This window comes from Diabrotica undecimpunctata, chromosome 7 (genome assembly GCF_040954645.1).
Source record: "Diabrotica undecimpunctata isolate CICGRU chromosome 7, icDiaUnde3, whole genome shotgun sequence".
NCBI classification, from domain to species: Eukaryota; Metazoa; Arthropoda; class Insecta; order Coleoptera; family Chrysomelidae; genus Diabrotica; species Diabrotica undecimpunctata.
Window position 1 is genome coordinate 111,575,538 of NC_092809.1, and position 20,168 is coordinate 111,595,705.

Here is a 20,168-nt window from a genome sequence, read left to right on the forward strand (position 1 = left end):
ATAGCTGCGGGAAATGGAGCATTATACTCTCTATCGTCATTATAAAAATCTAAACTGCTAAAAAAACAATCTAACTTAAGACTACATGTCAATTATTCGCCCAGTTGTTACATATTGAAGTGAAACATGGACTCTACATCAGCGATAAATAAGCTGCTGGTATTTGAAAGGAAAGTTCTCAGAATGATATTTTGCCCTCAAAGAGATGAATTGGAGAAGGCGTCGCAATGCTGAGTTATTGGTGACTGTATGGTACTGAAAACATCGCCAGACTTCTAAAAGCTAACCGGATAAGATGAACAGCTCATGCGGTACGATCGGAGGAAGACAGAGTGCTAAATGCAGTGTTTTTGAGAGTTACCTAGGGTTGGGGTACAACAATGGGAAAGAGAAGCGCAAGTTCGCAGAAGATGGAGGGCTATATCAAAAATATGAGAATAACATGTATGAATTTACCAAAAGATGCATTGATTTCTTGAATAATTTTGACAATTTTTGAAGCTAAGCTTCTATACTAGCGTTGTATTACTTATTCTGTATAGAAAAATGCTGAGGCGAGCACCAAGGAAGTAGCGACTCGAAACACGAAATAGCGGTTCATGGATCGCAGTCACAGTACATCAGCAGTTCCCAACCAGTTAGGTTGAGGCACACTAACTTAAAACTCGTTCAGCCACGGCACACTTGGGTAAATAATCTCTAGAATGAGCATAATCATAATGAATTATGTGATTTTTTACTATGTTACTTTCTTTAAAAATATAATTTAAAACATAATTCATTGAGTTAATGCTGTGCTCATGTAAACTAGGAAAATTAAGAAAACAAAATTTTAATGCACCAACAAACATATATTTTTTGTTAAAAGAAACGAGTTGATAATAAAAAATAATGGAGTATAAAACAGAATGTCCGTCTAATTAAAAATAGTGACACCGTATCTAATGCGATATTTGTGCTTGGTGAAATTCTTTCTAGGACGTATTGTAGACAAGCACGATTTTTGTTCTTGATGGCGTTCATCGTCGAGAAAGCAGATTCACAGATATAAAAAGTTTAAAACGGTATTGTTGCATTCATAGCAAATACTAGTAAAAAAGACGGTAAAATTTCGCAGCACACCTACAGGGAATTCGCACACTAGTCGGGAACCTCTGCAGTACACAGTTGGAAGAATCCATTTACGCTACTAGGAGAGATCGTTATAAACAATATGTAAACTTTTACAATTTTATTAAAATGTTAAAAAAAAAATAAATAATAAAATATCTTTATTCAATTTTTGAAATATTTAAATTTACAGTACCACCTACCGTACCACTTTTTTATTTCTGGTTACTAAAAAAATTGAAACAATTGTCAACATTTTATTTCTTCACGAAATATTTTTAACATATTAAAATCTTTTATAAAAATATTCACATCACACGTGTATATATAATAAAACATAAATTATTCATACATATTTTAGTTTTTAAAATTGTTACTCCAGTAAGAATTTAGTAACCAAACTGTTAAACTCTTCCGCATATCTCAAGTGGATATTGTGTTTCCCGTTTGGGAACCTATGCAACCTAAAATATAAACCAAAACTTAACATAAAAACTAGACTCATCACAACTATCAACCAAAATATACTGAGATATTTTGGACATATAACTATAAGAAGAGAAGGCATGGAGCGAATGATAGTTGAAGGTAACATAGCGGGTAAAAGATCCAGAGGAAGATCTCCAGTACGATGGTCAGACCAAATAAAGGAGATGACTGGTTACTCATTCTCCGAAGTAAAACAACACTCACAGGAGAGAGATAATTGGACAGAAATACTCAAACAAATTACATAACACCACTACATCCTTACGAAGGAGAAACGATTGAGGAGGAGATGCACATGAGAAGGACAAAAATAATCGCTGAGAACAATTTTCAAAAGAAATAGAACAAGATTTTTATGGTCTACAAAAGGAAATTAATGCTTTAGAAGAGGTCAAAGAACGGAGGTGAGGGTATTAATAGACTCGAAACAGATATGAATAAAAGGATATATAGGTGGATTATCTATTGAAGCTATATATCTAGGGACAACAGATCATACAGAATCGTATTTATACAAAATGTGAAATAGACATTAGTGACTCCCAGTTCGATTTAGAAAAGCCTTGGGAACAAAAGAGGCGCTTTTTGTGACTCAACTAGCTCAAAAATGCATTGCTCACCAGAAAAAGTATATCTCTGCTTCATCAACTACCAGAAGGCTTTTGATAGAGTACAGCATGAACAATTGTTTAATGAAATGCAGAAAATGAAGCTAGACAGAAAAGACCTTCGCTTAATGAAAACCTTTATTGGAACCAAGAAGCAACCTTAATAACAATATTTTATTAATACCTACTACTAAAACCGTCCATATACACATAAGTGTCCGACAAGGCTATGTGTCGTGTCTCCCATACTCTGTAACTTATATTCTGAATGCATATTCAAACAACCACTAGACGATGCCGAAATTGATATAAAAATAAACAGTAAATACATTAACTTAGCAGGTATGCAAACGATACCGTTGTCATAGCAGAAAGAATAGAAGACTTACGAACTATACTAGACAGAGCATATATAATAATGCAACTGAAGCAATGGGACTAACAATACATCTTGAAAAAAACTAAAGTAATGGTAATTAGCAAAACCGATAAAAACAGTCGCATTGATCTAAACAACACTGTTAGAACAAGTTCACAAATTTAGATACAGGCAGAAAAATAATGTCATTGCTTCGCAATATCATAGCTAGGACGGGCATAAACGTTCAAAAAGTAGTAAGAACAGTGCAGAATAGGGAAGATTTTGATGTATTAAATGCAAACCTCTAGTAATGAAGTGGACCAGAAGAAGAAAAGATAATAAATAACTGTCCCACTCACTTTGTTGAGTATTGCATTATCAAACTTTCGTAAGAAGCGTTATAAAAATTAATAGTAAGATACTCACTTTGCCATTTTAATATTGGATAACAAATAATCGGGGTGTTCAGCGGCTACCATAGGATCTTTGTCTCCATGTAATATAAAAACAGGACATTTAATTTGTTTTAATTCAGCTTTGCAAATATCACCACCATTTTCATATAATTTCACAAACGTATCACACCAAGCGTTCCACATATCCAAAAGTCCTTTTTCTGTATATAGTGCTATTAATGGAGCCTTCATTTTATCCGACCATTTGCTTATATCTCTGAGACCTAAAATATAAATAAAATTATAAACACATTTTGCTTATTAAAATAATTATTATAACTGAAGTAAAGTAGAAGTGTAATATCTTAAAAGTGGCTTGGTTTTTCAATTTTGTACTCTTAAGTTGTAGCGATACTTGTCTGGATGAGAAGTGGGGGATTAAAAGAGAAATAGGAAATCCAAGTATGTTCACCTTTCAAAACGGCGCTCATGTATTTTAAAGGAGATAATAGTGAGCTTTGTTACTGGGTCTATACATCCACTATCTGGGATGAAGTATATTTAGAGAAAAAATTGGGAATTGTAACGTACAAATAAAAATGACAGCATTTGGTACTAAAAGAAAAGAAGGAAATAAAGGGCGCCACCTAGTCCTTTGTCGAGTGACGAGGAAAACTCAACACTTGACCTATAAGGAGCTTGGTTTAAGAAAGATAAAAAAAAGTCAGGCTAAACCTCTCTAAAAAAGCCAAAATGCATACATAGTCAAAAAGAAAGAGAAGGAAACGCACTTCCTGTCAAAGTTACCTTCTTAATCTTAATCGTTCTATACTGCTTTATAAATTTTAAATATTTAGCATCATTATCCTTCGATAGTTAGGTTTCAAAGTCTAGGTAGGTCGAGGCTCAACTAGGGCTGTAGCACTAATGATGATGATGATTAGTTTCCATGTTTTCTTATTATTCGATTTAGTTTTCTAGTTTCGTGTTTCTAAGATTGTGCCCTACGCTCTACTTCCAGAAGGAAACACAGATTTCAGCTCTTTATACCATCAAATCCTGATGTATTCTTCACATCTAATACCTCAGAGCGGAAGGCACCTTTTCCTAGCGGAAAGCGACAGTGACCGCTAGTACCAAGTTAAGGCGCAAAAGAAAGGATCTTGGAATTGCTTATAAATGGACTATTACAAGCTGAGCTATAACAGCCGAATGGTTTTGCGATGCAGAAGAGCAGGGACTCGACTGAATTAATATTCCCAAGAAACTCAAGCTTGAACACTGAGAACAAACACAAAATATAGCAGAGACGTGAAGATCATACTTCCCGGACATATACGTAGGTGGTCCAATAAGTACTTAGTCTCCTTAGTTAGTCTCACCGTCCGATGGCGCCACTGTCTCAAGAGAAATCTACTATCATAAAATATATTCTCGTAGACGGCTAATGTCAAAATTTCAGCCGAATCAGACTCATAGTTGTTTTCACCGCGTGTGAAAGCGGGATTTTAGAAAAATGAAAAAAGAACAGTATCGGTCGGTGATTCCATTCTTGTTTTTGGAAGGGGATCTCACTACGAAATCAAAGAGAACGTGGATGCTGTATACTATAATTCGTTTCCTTCGATGGCAACCGTCGAAAATTGGTTTAACAAGTTTCAACGTGGTCGCACGTCGGTTTTTGATGAGCTACATATCTGTGCCCCAAAAATGGCTATTATGGAGGATAACGTGACAAAAATCCACGATTTCGTATTGACAGACCGCCGACTGAAGGTGCGCGAGATAGCTGTCGGCGCGTTTGCTCACTCCGGATAACAAGCGCAACCATGAGACCACTTCAGAGCAGCGTTTGACGCTATTTAAGCGTAATCCGAAGGAGTTTCTACGTCGTTTCGTAACCGCTGACGAAACATGGATCCACTGGAACACACCAGAGATCAAGAAACAGTCGAAATAGTGGACGGCACCCATCGAACGTGCTTCGAAGAAGGTGAAGACAGTCCTATCGGCCAGCATTTTTGGGATTCACAAAGGCTGATTTACATCGACTAACTGAAGAAGAGCAGAATGGTCACAGGACTCTACTACGTCGAATTATTGGATCTTCCCCATTTGGCGAAGAAAAAAGTGCTCTTCCATCATGACAACATATCGGCTCATACCTATGCCGTCGACATGGGGAAATTGATCAAATTGGGCTACGAACTATTGCCTCATCCACCGTATTTTCCAGATTTTCCCCGTTCGACTTGTTTTTGTTTACAAACGTAAAAATGGCACTCGCCGGGCAGAAAAATGTAAATTAGAATGAAGTCGTCGCCGCCGCGGAAGCCTACTTTGTAGACCTACAGAAAACATATTTTTCAGACGGATTTCAGAAACGAGACTATGTTGATAAATAAATCGACACTTTTCCAAAATTTTTGTTTTGTAGGCTAAGTAGCTATTGGCCATAGTATAAAGACGAAAAAAACAGGAATTTTTCACCAGAACTATGATGAAATATACAAAGACCTTGATAAATACTCGAAAGCGAAGTAAAAAGGCAGCTTTCATAAATGTAATAATTGCAGTACTATTATACTACAGTACCAGAAGGTACTGGTTTTTTCTCTGTTGGTGGAAAAAACTAATTTTAGGGTTTTCTTATGCAGGTAAAGCCCTAAAATTAGTATTTCTACCACCACAAAAAAACCTAGTACCTTCTGTTCGATACACGATCAAACGCATAGTAGAATATAAAAGGACTTTCAATAATAGAAAAATAGATTCTACGTAGTACGTACTCACTTCACCTTCTACATCATAATCATTCTTTTAATGACCAATTTCAAATTCTCCATATTCAAAATAAAGGTCTTCAGTTATCTTTATTAGAATCTATGGAAATTAATATCTTACAAACAACTCTCCTTTCCTCAACCTATTCAGTTAAACAGTAGCGCACCTAGAATTTGCCTCTGGGGGGGGGTTTGGTTGGTCACCGAAATTTTTTTTAAGATGTTACCTCCATTTTGAGTCCTTAAAATTGTGTGAGTAACAGTGTCGGAATACGATCCTGGGCGGGGGTTAACTCCCAAACCACACCCCCCCGTGTAGACGAATAGTAAAAATATATCACTCGAGAAAGGAACTCTGCCGAAACAGCTCTAGTGATAATAAATATATTAAATTTTGTATTTGAAAACAAAAGTTTTCAGTGTTTTATTGTTAGATAAAATGAATTTCCATCAACTATCGGTCGAATCCATAATTTATAACTACATTATATATTTTAACTCGCTATGAAGATGATTTTACTTACTTTCACATTGCTTGACCTCGTCAGCGACTATATATGCATTAGATCCCCAACAAACCAATTTTTCAACCTTCTCTGGATATTTTGCTGATAAAATCATACTAGATATTCCTCCATCACTCCAGCCTAGCAGAGAATATTTGTTTATTCCTAATTTCTATAAAAAAATACGTTAATTACGCTTCAGTTTTAACGATAATCTTGAAATGAAGATATCCAGAGATAATCTGGACATTTTCTAGACAGCACTTCTAAACCAAATTAGTTTGAAGTGGCATACCGAGCCAAAGGTGCAACGTTGGGAAATGTCTTCATACTACGTTTTCTGTATTTTTAAAATTTAATAAAGTAATTTTATTATTTACCTATTTATTATTTATAGTTTAAACAAATTATGCTATATTAAAATAATTCAATAAATTACAGTAGAGCACCGATTATCTGAACGTCGATGAACCGAACGACCGATTATCGAAACTCACGACTCCTACAATTTTTACAAGACGTTGATTCTTGATTCATTAATTCATTGTCACTCGGTATTTAACATAGATGAGAGGGTCATTTAATATCGGTCAAAATAGTGTATGCGTCACATTCTTGAAATTATTGTCGGTTGTAAATATTCGTATATATGTATTAGTCCCTTCTGAGTAGCCAATAGGCAATAAACGAAATTTTGTCGCGTTAACAGCAAACACTTCTTGATAGAAAATGCCTAAACGTAAGCGTGTTGTCCTTTCCATGAAAGATAAATACGATATTAATAAACTGTTAGAGGAAGGTGAATCTGTAACCAAGTTATCCAATGTTGGTAAATCCAAAGTTAGTAAATCTACCATTACGGATATAAAAAAACAAAAGACGAGCATAAGTAACTTTATGTCCCACCTTGATGATTCTTCTGATGGATCCACAAGTCGTAAAACTATGAAACTTGCCTCAAACACGGATTTAGATGATGCTGTATATAAGTGGTTTACTCAAAACAGATCCCAAGGAGAACATATTTCTGGTCCAATTCTGTGTGAAAAAGCAGTTCAATTCAATGAAAAATTCGGAGCTTCGTCAAATTTTCAAGTAAGCACAGGCTGGTTAAAATGATTTAAGTCGAGACATGGCATTCGTGAGCTTCAAATACTAGGTGAAAAACTATGTGCTGATTCATCAGCAGCAGAGTCATTCAAACTAAGACTAAGCGAATTTAGCACCTGGACCTAAAATAAGCAAGGATCGTTCACTGCCTTAGCTTGTTCTAATGTTACTTACAGCCACCAATTGCCCATGTTTGTCATTGATAAAAACAAGATTATATAAGTATATACTATATTGCGAGGTATAAACCATACTGCGATGTGTATAGTTTATACTTCGCAAAAGAGTGCTTGGATGAATAGTATTATTTTCATGGAATGATTTATAGGAACTTTTATACCCCCCGTTAAAGCCAATCAGTTAAAAAAATGGTAAAATAGAGAAAAAAATATTGCCTCTTGATAACGCCCCAAATCATCCATTATGTGACATCTTAAAGGAAAAAGACGATTTTATAAAAGTCATGTTTCTTCCACCTAATGTGACTTCATTATTACAGGCCATGGATCAAGGCGTTATTGAAACTTCCAAACGGTTTTATAGAAAAGAATTGTTACGTAAGTTACTTTTGGAAAAAGAAGAGGAAGGAGAAGAAAGCCTGATAAGAAATCATGGAAAAATTGATTTGAAGGCTGCTACATGATCGGAGCAGCATGGAACAGTGTAAAAGAGCAGAACTTGAAAAAAGCGTGGAATAAAGTTTTGTGTTTAATGGAAAATAGTGAAATAGTGGAAAAAAAATGATATGCAAAAAAAAACAGGAAGATAAGTCTGAAATGATAGATATGATAAAAAAACTCAATTGCGCCGGATGTGATGAAGAAGTTCAACAGTGGATGGATTTCGACGATGATGATCCCGGGTAAGTATCAAATTATGCAAGATAGTGAAATTATAGAGCAAATTAATAATAAAACTGACACCACATCTAGCACCTTATCAACTGTAAGTTCAGATAATGAAGATGAAAACATAATAGTTGCTTCAGAAGCTTTTTATTTGCTTAGCTATGGCCTTGCGTTGATTTGAAACACAAGCTGAAAGTGACTAGTATCAACTAACTGTCCTTAAAAAAATACGCGACCTAGCCGCTCGTAAACGGATAGGCTGGCTTCGGCAGACGAAAGTTGAAGATTTTTTAAGCGTTATAAAATTTTGGCAATTTTATTGACAGATATTCTTTTAACTTCTCATTTAATTTCTGTATTTTGTTAGTTATTTTATGCAGTTTTTAATTTAAACTTGCTTAGAGTAAACATCTGATGACTACCGCTATTTCGTGACGCTACCCATGACGCCTTCTCGTGGCGCTAGTTCAGTGACGCTCGTCTCAGCATTTTACTATAGAGAAAAAAGTAATACAGCGCCAGTATAAAAGCTTCGATTCAAAAAAATAAACGAGCACGCCACGGACCAGATAGACAAATATAAATATAATTTAAAAGAGATTTAAGAAAAACTTACTAAGTATTTAGTAAACCACACCAACCAAGTTAATTTTGTATAGCATTATAATTTTTGGACGCATCAATATTGTATAATTGTATTTGATTTTGTTGCACAACTTATCAGCTTTATTACACTGACACTTTATACCAAATAATTATCTAAAGAAAAAGGGCTTCCTAATGAGAAAAAACAATGTTACTATTCAACAACATATTGAGCGGTACAAGAAAGGGCAAATCTCACATTTCTCACATAAAATACAAGATGTGTTCCTTGAAATTATTGCCAATAATCTAAGGCAAAATATAATATATTTTGGAATAGAAATACTTTTCCTTAATATTTGACTGCACTCGGGACATCAGCCAAAATGAGCAAATACATCGGAGGAAGAAGAAAGTTTTATTGATTTTTCCGGCTTAGTAAAAAAACAGGTGAAGGGCTCAGTCAAGAAATTCTAAAAAATTAAACAATGATCCCAAAAGAACTTTTAGAAGTATATAGGTCAATTCTACGACAATGAGGCAATTATGGTGGAAAAATATAACGAAGTTCAGTCCAGATTACTTTAGAAGAACGAGCTAGCATATTTTGTCCGTTTTTCTTGTTTTTTTGGGAGGAGAATCGGGAAAGAAGGTTGAAAAAAGGGTTGATCTTTGATATTCGTCTCCCTAACAAATCTCCTAGTTCCCGCCTTGTCCCTGAGAATGAACTGTCTGTCTTAATTTTAATTTTATAATTCGTTCATATATTTTTAGGATATACTAACTACTGCAATTAACCTGTCGTTTTTATATCTTTTTACGTTACCTTTTTTAAAATTGCATGATGATTTTTGCCTCTCGATTTCAAGCGAGGTCACCGTCAACAACAAATAACTCTCACATGGTTACTGTAGTGATGAAGAAGATGAACAGTTGACCATAACTTACTGACAATAAAAATAATAATGATAACAACATATATAAGTTGGTTACAATTGTGTAGTTTTCTTTGCATTTCTATTATTAACGTTGCTGCTTTTATTTTCCTTATGTAAAAAGGTCATTTTATTTATATTTGACTTTTGACAAATAAATATTTCCGTTAGCATTAAAAAAATTACACAGGTACTTACATTCATAAGCTTTTCTGCACATATAGCATCGTTTCTATAAAAATTAATTCCAAAATTTCTATTTGGAGGACGACTGTAACCATAACCAGGGGGATCCCATGCTACTATAGTAAACTTATCTCTATCTAAATTTTCCAATTGAGGTTTAAAATCGCTCCAAATTGTTCCCAACGCTCCAGGAAAACACAACACTGTCTTTGGACCATTCCCGACCTTAAGGTAGTTAATAGTTTGTCCATCAACATCAATTTTATGTGTCTTAAAAATAATGTAAATATTAAGATTGTCACATACTAAATGAAAAAGATAATTAATATTAGCATTGAGGGTAAAGGAATATTCGTATTGTATTGATTGATTTTGATGATTTGAAGAATGAAAGGACATAAGAATAGATGAATGTGTTACGAAAAAGAAGCAAGCTGATATAATATTTAAGTCTTCTAATTTTAGATCATCTACTTGTCATAAGTTCTTCTGTATCTATTTTTTATGAACATGAGGTGTATAATACAGTAGAATCTCTCTAATCCGTCGTTCAATAAGCCGAAACGTGCCAACTAATCGGCACCCTCCGCTCGGGCCTTCAGCGCCCCTTCCTATACCGCCCACCGCGTATGCATCGTATTCGGTAGAAAATTTGAATAAGGCATTGGAAGATGTTAGAAGCCGGAAGGTAAGTTTACAGCAAGCTAGTGAAAGATACAGTTTTGACAAAATGAAAATCCATAAAATCCATTAAAAGGGAAAAATCAAAAAAAGTATGGGGAACAAATGGCGCTCCCTGTAGAGGAGGAAACCTTTCACACGGATAAACTAATCATTGTGAGTGGAGCTTCCCTAGGACGTCTTATGAAGTCAGTCAAATAGTAAAAACTTACCTAGACAGACAAGGACGACAGGTAGGAGTCTTTAAGGAAAATCTTCCAGGAGAAGACTGGATGCATGGTAACTTAAGCCGAAATGACCAAAGATTAACAGTCAGAATATCCAAAAACATCAAACGCTGTCGCGCCGCAGTTTAGCCACAAATTGTGAATGAATATTTCGATAATTTAAAGATTTCATTGTTTAATATAAAGCCAGGCTCAATAATAAACTATGATGAGACCAACTTGGCTGATGACCCTAGGAGAAAGCTCGTTGTCGTTATGCAAGCATCCAGAATTTGTTTTAAAATTCTTCTAAAGCTTCTACATCAGTAATGATGGCGTGTGCTGGAAATGCTACTCTTATACTACCATTCGTGATATATCATTTAACCCATTTATGGGACACATGGACAAAAGGAAGTCTAAAAGGAACGAGCTATGGCAATACCAAATCAGGTTGGATAGATCAAAAAACTTTTGATGAATGGTTTTCTACGATAGCTTTGCTCTATCTGAAGAGACTAGATCCACCAAGGTCCTTAATTGGAGACAATTTATCGTCGCACCTCTCCGCTCATGTTCATTTTTAGATGTTGCCTATTTTATACCATTCAAAAAAACAATGGCGCGATATATATTGATATTGGAGTGAAAACTAAAAGACAATACAGGAACAGTACCAAAATACATATTTCCGTCTATTCTTAACAAACTATTAAGCAAAATGGAAACAAACACTGTCGAAATAATTAAAGCTGGATTTAAAAAGTCTGGAATAATTACCATTGACAGGATGAAAGTTTTAGATCAAATTTCGAAAGACACAACATATGCTGGAGATGATCAACACAATATGGAAAACTCTTTCATTGATATTTTAAGATATAGCAATTATGAACCTAAGAAGAATCCACAGAAAAAGAGAAATTTAAGAGTGTAACCTGGAAAAAGCGTTGTCAATACAGATTCCGATTCAGATTCCACTTCTGAAAACAATGACTGACGTCACTGAAACCCTCATTGAAAACGACGATTCAAGTGAAGACGCCAAGAAGAGTAATTTATTGGAAAATGAGTCAGACGAACTCTATATTTTCAGAATTTGAAAACTCACAGACCGAGTCCCAGATAGATTGGAGTAAATTCAAAGTTGATTAAAATTACATTAAAGAAGATTTTTTGCTTATTGAAATGCAAGTTATTTCTGTGAAAAAACAAGTAAAATGGTTTGTTGCTCAGGTCTTCAGTGTGGCAGGTTCATCCAGTGGTGCCAACAAGTCGGTCGAAGTTTCATTTTTGATACCTGATAAACTTTCGAAAGATACATTTACATGGCCTGATGTTGAAGATACAAGTTTTCTTTACTCTTTCGAAGTGAAGGACTTTTTAAATTTTCTTTTGATGTTTTATATTGTATTGTAAAAACATTTTTTTACACCCTGTATTTTTGTATAGTTTTGAGTAGCCCTGCATTTCCTGATTATCAATATATAACATTGTGTAGCATTAGTTTTGTTCTATAATGGCATATGGTACTACAAAAGGGTAACCATAGGTGGCTATGTAACTGACATTTCAAAATGAAATAATTATTAATTTATTATAAACTGTCAGTCCTCATACCGAAATGGGTTATACTGCAGATGAAAAATTAGATATATTCTCAATTTACGTAAAAAATAATAAAAACAAGCAAGCGGCAAGAAGAGAATATAGGCTGATTTATCCAGATCGACAGACTCCTGCAAATACATTTTTATATAATTATCGTCATGTCATAAATGAAAAAATGTTTGAACGGAAGAAACGTACTATCGTAGGGAATGATGATGAAGATCTTAATACTTTGCTTTACTTTGAAGGTAAAAATTAAATACTTAAATAATAGATTAAATCCATAATAACATTTTTATTTTAGAAAATTCTGAAACTAGTCTAAACAATGCTACTAATGCATTAGAGAAAAGCCGTGCGACAATACATTAGAGTTTTAAAAAAGCACAACTATAAGCCGTACAAAATATTACCGGTATAAGAACTTACCGATGTTCTTAAGAGAAAGCGTTTACAATTCTTTCAAGATATGCTTACAAATTTGAACAATGATCCTAATTATTTTTATAACATTTTATGGACAGATGAATCAAATTTTTTAACTTCAGGCATTTTCAATAGAAGAAATAGGTATTTGTGGGAACAGAAAAATAATAGAAAAAGAAAAATTAAGCAAATAAAAAAGTCAGGAAGAAAATCAATAAATGTGTGGTGCGGAATATTTCAAAACAAAATAGTTGTTCCATTGGAAGAACTGTTGGACCATTGTTTTATAATTATAAATTAACTGGGGAATCATATTTGGACACAGTCATGACAGAAGTGGATGAGTTATTAAATCAAAATTATAATGATATGGCAACAAGATGGAGCACCGCCACGTAATGTCGTAGCCGTTCAAGAACATTTAAATAATCAATTTAATGTGTGGATCGGCAATAAGGGTACCATTACATGGCCACCAAATAGTCCCGACTTAACACCGTGTGATACCTTTTTATGGGGGTTTTTAAAAGAAAAAGTGTATTTTGATTCAAATACAAATATTAACACTATCACGGCAAAAGTTTGCGCGGAAATTGAAAATTTAAATGGTCATAATAACACAATATCTGACGAATTAGAAAATTTGAGACGAAGATATTACTTGTGCATCTATTGTAATCTTAAATGTAGTATTATAAGTCATTAATTTTGTTGACTTTCTAAATATATTTTTTTCTTATCTTAGTATAGTATCGTAGTACCATACGCCATTATAGAACAAAACTAATGCTACACTATGTTATATATTTGTAATCAGGAAATGCAGGGCTACTCAAAACTATAAAAAAATACAGGGTGTCCCATTTGAAATATTGAAGATGCATTTTATTGGGCATTATAGCTTACAAGCTAAGCAGTAACATCTCCAGAAGAAATGTCGAGAACTAATCTCAGAAGACAACGGCCTAACAGCCCGAACAAACAGTTTAACAAGTTAAGGTCGGTACACATATACGAGCCAAACGGTATACGAACGCTATATTCGTTAATGTGTACGGCAGAAAAAACCGCTTGCGTACTGTTTCATCGTGACTCGTCGCGAACCAAATTGTTGCGGTTTATTCCACGACTTCAAAGGAAGCTCGTCTTTCAGTTTGGACGGTGCTTACTAGACGCAGCGAACATTTTTATTGTCTCATCAAATCGACATTGTGTGAATGACGTGTTCCTTCCTAGAGAGACGTGAGAAAACAGTAAACTGATTATTGTACATATTTTTATTTTTGTTAAACAAGCAAAAACAGAAACATAAATCAGTACCCAAATTATAAATAAAATGAATCATTTCGCACAAGTGTGTTCGTTGTTGGTTTGTCGCTTTCCATGGATCGAGATAAGTATGCGATCAGTACGATGTAGAATATTTTTCAAGGATCTGTACGGGTACGGTACGTATACCGTTTGGCTCGCATATGTGTACCCACCTTTAGACGATGGCCCCTAAAGGTGGGTACACATATGCGAGCCGAACTGTTTGCGAACTGCTCGTGAGCTGTTCGCGAAGAGTTCGTTGAAAATATGGTTATGTTCAGGCTATCCAATACCCTAAGTATCTATTATAATAACAAACCGAGAATTAATTTACTTCGTTATTCTAAACATTTCGGTATTTTGTTTAGATTATCTGTTATTAATTTCTCTCGTTACTTTTAAATAAGCCGCGCTCGTTCAGCCGAATGATCTCATCGCACACTTAGCAGAAACAATTTATAGACACAATTTATAGTTCTGCGAACATTCTTTATGTTCGTCCCAAAAACCGACAGGCTGTGGTTCCTGACGAGCAACGAACGAACAGCTCGCAAGCGGTTCGTCCCGTCGTACAAATTAACGAATATAGCGTTCACAAACGGTTCGCGAACAGTTCTGCTCGCATATGTGTACCCGCCTTAACGCATTTTATTTGATTTATTATTAGAAAAAAATGGCGACCTTGATAGCATTCTAATTGATTTAAAGTCGCTATTATAGTTCCAGAAACCGAAAGTGAAAAAAAATAGTGAAACACAAAGCTTAAACATGGGGGAGCACGGGACACGTTGAAACACGGGGCATCTTGAAACATTGTTCGTATTTCAAATTCTGGCGGGTAAATGAGAACCTGTTACTGTCATCTTTGTTTCGTTATACTCTGGTTATAATCGTGTTTAATTGTGTTTCTGTGTGACAAAACTAAATTGTTACGTGCGGACATTGTTTGATTTTAAGGTAATAACTGCAATATTTTATCTAGTTGGGTAGCATTATTCGAAACCTTTATATTTACCTACTGAATTGCTTTTATGCATTTTTTTTTCTATAATTGTTATGTTTTTTGTGAATTTGACGTTTCAAGGTGCCCCATTAATATTTAAACAAAATAATATTTTTATTTTTGTTCCAGTGTGGTTCGAAATCGTCAGAGAAATACCAATAAAGGTTTGTTTCACGAGACTGACATGAAAGATGCAGAAGAGCTCTTTTGTCAAGGTCACTCCATCAGGCGGGCGGCAGAATTAAAAAATGTAAACTACGTAACATTATCTAGGTATGTGAAAAAGAAAAAAGACAATGAGTGTGATACAAATTTAAAGTATGACAAGTGTTTAATGTAGAACAAGAATATAAACTGAGAGAGTATTTGCTAATGTGTTCCAAAATATATTATGGTCTTCCAGTGGCGGAATGCAAGAAAGTTGCCTATGATATGGATGTAATAAATAAAATAAAATATCCAATTTCATGGATCGCTAACAAATCGGCAGTGGCGGCAGGTGTGGTAAAGTTTTGGGTAGGCCAAGCCAGCAAATTACATATAGCTATGTGTAATCAGTGGCGGCTCCAGAGGGAGGGGTCACGGGGTCATGGCCCCCCTCCCTAAAAATATTTGAAAACCCACTTATCCTATTGGTGGTAAGACTAAAAGTGACCTAGCATCAGAGAAAAGTAATCACCCTCAAGATCCATGACCTCTCCAAAAAAATTCTGTAGCCGCCAGTGTGTGTAATACATATTTTTTTTTTGTGAGAGTGGGAATATTTTTTTCGAACTTTACGATTTTTTTTTAATTTATTTGGGCAACCGTGCACTTGTTTGCAATTGTGTTGTTTATTTAAAAGTATGTTACAATTATAGATTATGTTACATATTTTTTTATCATAATTTAAAAGAAAATTTATATTACAATTCGATAATTATGTTACAAGTGACAACGATGATCGGCTGGTGCCTAAACAGCAAGCATAAACACGACAATATAAATCGTTGTCCGGCAAGCTGCTTAACTTCAAACGCTTTTTGTACGGGGATCATATGTAAGCTGGGTCGGCCAGTTCCGATCGGGCCTATTAATGATATTTAACATGCCTGAATACGATTCGATGCTTTCTGAGGTAATATAATAACATAGTTGTTTTAACGGACCCTAATGTATTAAGTGATTTAGTACATTTAAAAGTTATTTACATGCATTAACATAATTTTTGAATATATGTTTTTCAATTTTATAGCTCTTAAAATTATTGGGTAGGCCCGGCCTATCCTGCCTACCCCCAAAAGCCGCCACTGCAAATCGGCAGTATAAGATTGGTTCTATGGGTTTTGAAAATAAATCCATCGCTGAGTCAAAGAACGCCTGAGAGATGTAGTTTGTCCCGAGCTACTTCTTTCACAAGGGCAAATGTAGAAATGTTTTTTGACAATTTGTAAACAGTGTACAAAAATCCTTACTTTGCAGATGAAACACAAATATTTAATCTGGACGAAACAGGTACATGCACAGTTCAGAAGCCTCAAAAATAATTGCCGAAAAAAAGCAGAGATAAGCAGGTCAGCAAGTGCATTAGTGCTGAGAAGGGTACTAATGTGACAACCTGTTGTTTCATCTCAGCAAGTGGCAACTGTATCCCCCCGTCATGATATTTCCACGTTTACACTTTAAGCCTCACATGGTGCTCTTGGTTTGGCAAATCCATCAGGCTGGATGACTTCTGTATTATTTGTTGAAGTTATTAAACATTTCATCCACCACTCAAAAAGCAGCATGCAATCGCCCACTCTGATATTATGCGATAATCACAAAAGTCATTTATCATTGGAGGCACTTAATTTGTGCAAAGAAAATGGAATGACTATGTTAACTTTTCCACCACATTCCACCAATAAATTGCAATCTTTAGACGTTGGATGTTTAAGCCATTCAAGATGTATTACAATGTTGCAATAGATACTTGGATGATGCAGCATCCTGGACAAACAGCAAATATTTACAATGTTGCTGGTTTTGTAAAGATTTCTCACGAAAGAGGAATGACTCCATTGAACATCACTGCTGCTGTTAAGAAAACAGGGATTTACCCATATGACAGACATGTTTTCACCGATACCGATTATTTATGTAATTGCCTTACTGATCGACCAATGGCCGACTTGTCAGGTAAAAGAGGATCCACCGTCAGGTGATGCTCCTGCTGAAAAAATTAACAACTCAACAATGGAAATCGATGCAGATGCCAACTAAGATTCAATAACAACTCTCAAGATCCCAGTACTTCTACTACCATCAGTAATGTAAAAATTTCCTTATGCGGACCTGAAGATTTTAGAGGATTTCCCAAGGCAGGGAGCAGGAAAAACAATAGAAACGGTCGAGCAAGAGGAAAAAGTATGATAGCAACCAGTACTCCAGAAATGACTGCAATTGCCAATAAAACGGCCGTATCAATAGCAAAAAGAAAAATGGTAAAACGGAAAATAACACATTTTAATAAGGATACTAGGAAAAAATCCAAAAAAAATCGAAGAGGTTCAGTCTTCATCTGAAGAAGAAGATGTAGTCAATTATATTGAGACTGATGACGACTTGGACGCCATTGAAGACATTTTCATTCATAATGAAGACAAATTCATAGATCTGGGTAGGTCACCCATTAAAAATGATTATGTACTGGTGGAATATAAATTAAACAGCCATAATAGTAAGTTCTACGTTGGACTTGTTATGAAAGAAAAGAATACGAGCGGAGATTTCGAAGTGAAGTTTTTCAGAAAAAAAGGACATAACACCTTTAAGATGATTTTGGAGAACCCGGTTTTTGCGGGATCAAACCAACGCCAAAAACAATCTATTTCTTTCGGAGTCGACTTCAATCGAATTTAAATATTGGCTAAAGACTATATTCAACGTTTGAATTATTTTTTTCCTTTGATTTTATATTATTTTTTTATTATTGAAATAAAACTATAGCATAGCACTTTTATTGGGCATACTTCTAAAGCAATCTCATTGGTTTATTGTACAAGTTGATCGTTTTTATATGTTACATTGTACCCCTATGTATGTTACATTGTGTCCCAGTGATGGGGCATTTTTTTTAACTTAAATTTACTATTACTCAAAATAGTTAATAATAAGGTTTTTGATGCTACTATAAGTCTGTTCCTAGTACTGAAGGGCATCTTTGAAAACACATTTCAAACTGATACCTACGAATACATGCAAAAACAGGAAAAATAAAAAACAAATTTGTGTTGCATTGTGCCCCGTGCTCCCCTACCCTATATATTTAGATATTGTTCCTGACAAATGATCTCCGTTTGCAGATTTGCAGATCAAAATTTGCAGTAGAGAGAATTGTACAGGCTAATTTTGTTTTTTATTATTTGTTGTTATAACTATAACTTAAATGCCATGAAACATGAAATGAAAAGTATTGTATTCATTATGGTCTGATGTAAACTGTGAACGATTCCGAATTGGTAATAATGGTAACGCAGTCATCATTATGCAAATGATGAATAATATAATTTATATTTTATGAACAACTCAAATCATAATAAACGTCGTTATTACTACATACATAGGGAGAAATTGTAGTTTTGGCAACATTGGGAACTCATGTTAACGAGTGTTTACGATTACGAGTTCACATTTCACATGACAAATGACAATTTTAACAATAAATTCGGTTACTGGTATACAGAGCAAAGAATATAGACTGGTAGCGTCGGTAGAAATAAAATAAATATGTACATTGTAAGTTGTAAGTAAATATCAAAAAAGTGACCTCACCTTTAATGTTTCAGATGACATTTTAGCTAGCAATTTCAAATTCTTCTGGGTTAATTTCAATGTATTCTTAAATAAAAACATGTTAAGTTCCTATTACTATAAATAGACCTGTAATCAACAGAGGTATAAATTATTTGATTATACTTAACAATCACATAGAAATATATGAAATAAATTTAAATGAGATGAGATATTGATTTTGTATGTTATAGAATTTACGTATAAATAGCGCCTAACTACAGAGTTACCTCAAAACTTACCAATTGTAAAAATACTTTCACATTAACACACCTTCAGATTTTTAATATGTAATGTGAATATCAGCTGTGAAGGTGAAGTCTGTTAACGTTTGTTTAGTTATGAAATAATTTAATCAAAGGCTATCTATAGGCTATTGTAATCTCACAGAACCAGAAGATAAAGAGTATTGTTGATTTTTTTGACCTAAGTACTTACAAGAAACAATTTTAATTTTTAATTGAATGACTTCGCGTTAATCACAGACTGAGGTTGAACTTCTAAAATAAATATAATATCTCCATTTTAATTTGGTATGCATATGACTTCAGAATCGGGCTGGTCTGGCACAATATACTCTGACACTCATATTTTTCAACTGTTATTTCACACCTTCACACTACCTATAGGTTAGGTTTTACCGGAAAGTCCATAATTCAGTGATTCTGATTCCTATTAAACTTTATTTTGATTCTGTTAAATTTATGATATATATTGAAATTCTTATTTTACATAATTACCTATTATTGTATAAAAAATATGGATTTTACATAATAAAATAAATCATTTTAAGTCTTCTGGGTCCCCCGATTTTGTACTTTGTTATGAAGCATTCATAATATAAAGAGTTTTTTAGACCAGAGTTTTCCTACGATGACTGAAGTCAGCTAGTCAGCTGAAACAGGAATGAAAGCGCTGCTTTATGTCAGTACTCTGACACTCTGAGAAGTAATATGAAGAAGTAACTTATTTTTACGCAACTACTTTACTTTTTGGATGATTTTGTATAGTGAGGAAACCACTTAATCAGAAATTTAAATGTACTGGGTGATTCTGTCAAGCCTAGCATAGTTCATAAGCTTTAATTTTAATGGAACACCCCGTATATTTTTATATATTGAACCATATCATGTAGGGTATATTATGAATAATACAGAGTGAAATTTTGAAACTATAAAGTATAGAAGCCACTTGTGGAATA

The 20,168-nt window shown here is 34.3% G+C and overlaps 1 protein-coding gene across 3 annotated transcripts; it reads right to left on the bottom strand.

Annotated features, from left to right (window-relative positions):
- Positions 1 to 1,353: 1,353 nt before the first annotated feature.
- On the bottom strand, positions 1,354 to 19,853 carry LOC140445712 (valacyclovir hydrolase). 3 transcript variants are annotated; one of them, XM_072537989.1, is made up of 6 exons: positions 19,708 to 19,853; positions 18,950 to 19,057; positions 9,929 to 10,186; positions 6,271 to 6,424; positions 2,995 to 3,247; positions 1,354 to 1,574 (listed from the first exon to the last, which is right to left on the bottom strand). In XM_072537989.1, exons 2-6 carry the CDS (start codon positions 19,028 to 19,030, stop codon positions 1,484 to 1,486), a joined length of 837 nt encoding a protein of 278 aa, XP_072394090.1. In that variant the 5' UTR covers positions 19,031 to 19,057; positions 19,708 to 19,853; the 3' UTR covers positions 1,354 to 1,483. The 3 variants fall into 3 exon arrangements, with proteins under 3 accessions (XP_072394090.1, XP_072394089.1, XP_072394088.1); XM_072537988.1 differs by lacking the exon at positions 19,708 to 19,853 and adding an exon at positions 19,406 to 19,602; XM_072537987.1 differs by lacking the exon at positions 19,708 to 19,853 and adding an exon at positions 19,210 to 19,397.
- Positions 19,854 to 20,168: the final 315 nt, after the last annotated feature.

Excerpts from the sequence above, each read along its gene's own strand:
- LOC140445712 (XM_072537989.1), bottom strand. The coding sequence starts at position 19,030 with ATGTTTTTATTTAAGAATACATTGAAATTAACCCAGAAGAATTTGAAA. Across the intron at positions 10,187-18,949 it reads TGTCATCTGAAACATTAAAG|ACACATAAAATTGATGTTGA; the intron begins GTGAGGTCACTT and ends ATTATTTTTAAG. Across the intron at positions 3,248-6,270 it reads CGAGGTCAAGCAATGTGAAA|GTCTCAGAGATATAAGCAAA; the intron begins GTAAGTAAAATC and ends TTTATATTTTAG.